A 2,887-nucleotide genomic window follows, 5' to 3' on the forward strand; every position below is an offset into this window, starting at 1 on the left:
CCATATGCCAATCTTTTTCTCCCTCCACATGTCATTAATGACGTGGAATTTCAGCTCAATTAGGTATTTTTAAAAGAAAGACCTTATTCTTTCATTTTTTTTCTTTTGGTCAGATTATTCTTTCTATTTACTTATGTTCTTTTTCTTCTTCCTTCCATCCATGCGACCTCCATTATGTTCTTTTTTCTATTTCCTTGTTCGACCTCCATTGATTCTTCCACCTGCTCTAACAGAGAAGTTCATTCTCAACCTCACAAAGATGTCCTCTTCACGGCCAATCCATCTGAAGAAGCAAAGACCAAATGAGTACCGAGAACAGAACTCCCGCAATCACATCTCAAAATCTCGACCACTATCTGTGAAGTTACAGACGTGCTATAAACTCGGGACACATTTTATTAGGGAAATACGATACAGCGAAATACTTGCAGACATCACACACTCAACTGCAGAGAACCATGACATCAATCTAATATCTGACCACGTGGAACACACTCCAATACTATACTGCTAAAGGCTTGCATCTCTTAGCTCAACCTCAAGGAAAGAGGAATACCGTCATTGACAACCACGACTTTGGTCATTAATCCTCAAGACTGTACATTTTATCGAGGAGATGAAGTCGAGAAAGCAGCCTAAAGACAAGCTCTATAACTTTGGCCAACCACTTCTGTATCAGTAGAAGGACAACTGATATCATAAGCGGCATCAGGAACAGCGCACTCTCGTCAGCATCCACTGACGTGAACACCAGGGCTACCGTGAAGCAAAAGTAATTTTGAACTATCGCGATCAGGCATAGCATAAGCGGCTGCCTGACGGGGAGATCTTTGGTGAGGCAAATGATCATCTGGACCGACATCAGGAATCCGAATGTGTTGCCGCCCAGGAAGAGAGTGTAAACCAGGGCTGCGCCAGACACCCCCCCGTCACCTCCTAAACTGTCTGGCGGCTCAAGCACGGATTGGTACGTCGCGCTTGCGATGAGCGCAGCGATGACCAGCAGGGCGTTGCGTTTTGACTCCTTTTCTTTTTTCAAATATTTCGCTGACAAACTTGATGATGATTGAGGAGCAACCGCTACTTGTTTCCCATCTGATTGATGACTGTTAGCTCCCTGGATATCGTCCTCGTCCTCGTCCACCGAGACCAGTGATGAAGCGGGTGTGTCTGATCTTCCTCTTCCGAGTATGGCTCCAGCTCGTCCGAGAATTTCTCTGATCTCTCTGTCTCCTGCTCCCCTTTGCGAGAGAGTTGAGACATCTAGAGGCGTCAAGCCACTCTCGTTCGAGGCGTTCACCTCCACGACCTCGTACTCCAGAGCAAGCCCACGAAGCATGAAGTTCACCACCTGCAACTCTTTTCCATCTTTGTTTTATCCTCATTGATTTTCAGACAATAAAGAGACTACACAGTTTTTTTTTTTTTTGCATAGATGAGACATCCTATATTCCCGTGCTGATCAAATACATTACTTTGCTTAGAAGATTTTTTGCATATAGTAGGGACACCAAATTAACATGCTCACTAATATAAGGGAAAATTACCTAACTGGTCCAAATCTCTTGCAATTGTATCAATTCAGTAATAAACTTTTTTTTGCACCAATTGAGTCATAAATCTTTGCATTTGTGCTAATTCAGTCCATCCGATCGGACGGATGGAAAGCATCCACGTCAGTGCCGGTCGGCAAAAATTAGCTGGATGGACTAAATTGGTACAAATGCAAAAGGTTTAGGTTTGATTTGGCTCAAAAAATGTTTATGACTAAATTGACACAATTGCAATGAGTTTATGATTTTTTTGGTAATTTTCCCTTGAAATAATGCACAAAAAAAAGTGCGATAAAATAAGGGAAAGGCAAGACTTGCCTCAAAATTTTTGCGGGCGGCAGCGAGATGCAAGGCCGTGTTGCCTTTGTGGTCCTTCCAATTGATCACCTGCTCCTTCTTATTCTGCTTCAGATGCTCCACCAACACGATGACCGCGTCGAACCGGTTGTTCTTCACGGCGAGGTGAAGTGCGGTCTCCTCTCGGGCGGTTGTCTCTTCTATGGATTCAGGCGAAGCAGAGAGCAGTAACTTCATCACATGGAGCTCCCCGTTTACGACGGCATAATGCAAAGGGATTCTTCTCTCCCGTCCCTTCACAGAGCACAGGTGTTCACCCACTCTCAAGAGTTCCCTCGCAATCTCAACATCACCTCGAGCCGCCGCGATGTGCAGCGGGCTGAAACCGCCCGCGTTCACTTTTTCCGCAAACTTGGGCATCAACTTCAGGAGCTCTCGGACAAAATCCAAGTGGCCGGCCACACAAGCGACGTGCAGCGGCGTGTGACCAGCTCCTTCAAGAGCCATCTCCTCGAGGATGATGAGTCCATTGCTTCTGATCAAATCATTAAGCTCATCGATATCGCCCTTTTGAGCTGCTTCTAACAACCTTCGCTCCATTTTGATCGGAACTAATAATGGTCTCTCTCTCTTTGGGACACCTTTGGACTTGGACATCCGTTAAATGATTGATCCATTTTATAGAGTTTTTTCGAGTATCTAGAAGCTCATTGGTGAATGTTGAAATAAGACTAGCAACAGCGAAGTTCCATGCACATAACCACTTATGATAACCCAAACTATTCAATAAAATACTGACAATATCAAAGCACAGATCCAACCGGTATTAAAGAAAACCAGCAGTGGATTCCTGCGGCATTGGATTCGTGCGACATTGGTATGTGGCCGACAGTTCGTCCTTTTCTCATTTTTTCTAATTAGTAGGATGAGGGAATCTACATTATAGGGACTATAGTAGTTCATTTTTAATGAAGGGTAATTTTATTGTCCCGGAGTTCCGGAAGGAGCGGCACCTATGGAAGCGAAGTCAATTAGTG

At 44.5% G+C, this 2,887-nt stretch overlaps 1 protein-coding gene across 1 annotated transcript; it reads right to left on the reverse strand.

Moving 5' to 3' along the window:
- Positions 1-376: 376 nt before the first annotated feature.
- Positions 377-2,558, reverse strand: LOC115684480 (ankyrin repeat-containing protein BDA1-like). Its single transcript, XM_030609221.2, has 2 exons — positions 1,872-2,558; positions 377-1,351 (listed from the first exon to the last, which is right to left on the reverse strand). The coding sequence occupies exons 1-2, from the start codon at positions 2,505-2,507 to the stop codon at positions 584-586; spliced, it is 1,404 nt and encodes a 467-aa protein (XP_030465081.1). The 5' UTR covers positions 2,508-2,558; the 3' UTR covers positions 377-583.
- Between the last annotated feature and the right edge of the window lie 329 nt (positions 2,559-2,887).

Source organism: Syzygium oleosum, unplaced genomic scaffold (assembly GCF_021117445.2).
Source record: "Syzygium oleosum isolate NSW1041296 unplaced genomic scaffold, Sole_v2.1 Sole_v2.14, whole genome shotgun sequence".
Classification (NCBI taxonomy): domain Eukaryota; kingdom Viridiplantae; phylum Streptophyta; class Magnoliopsida; order Myrtales; family Myrtaceae; genus Syzygium; species Syzygium oleosum.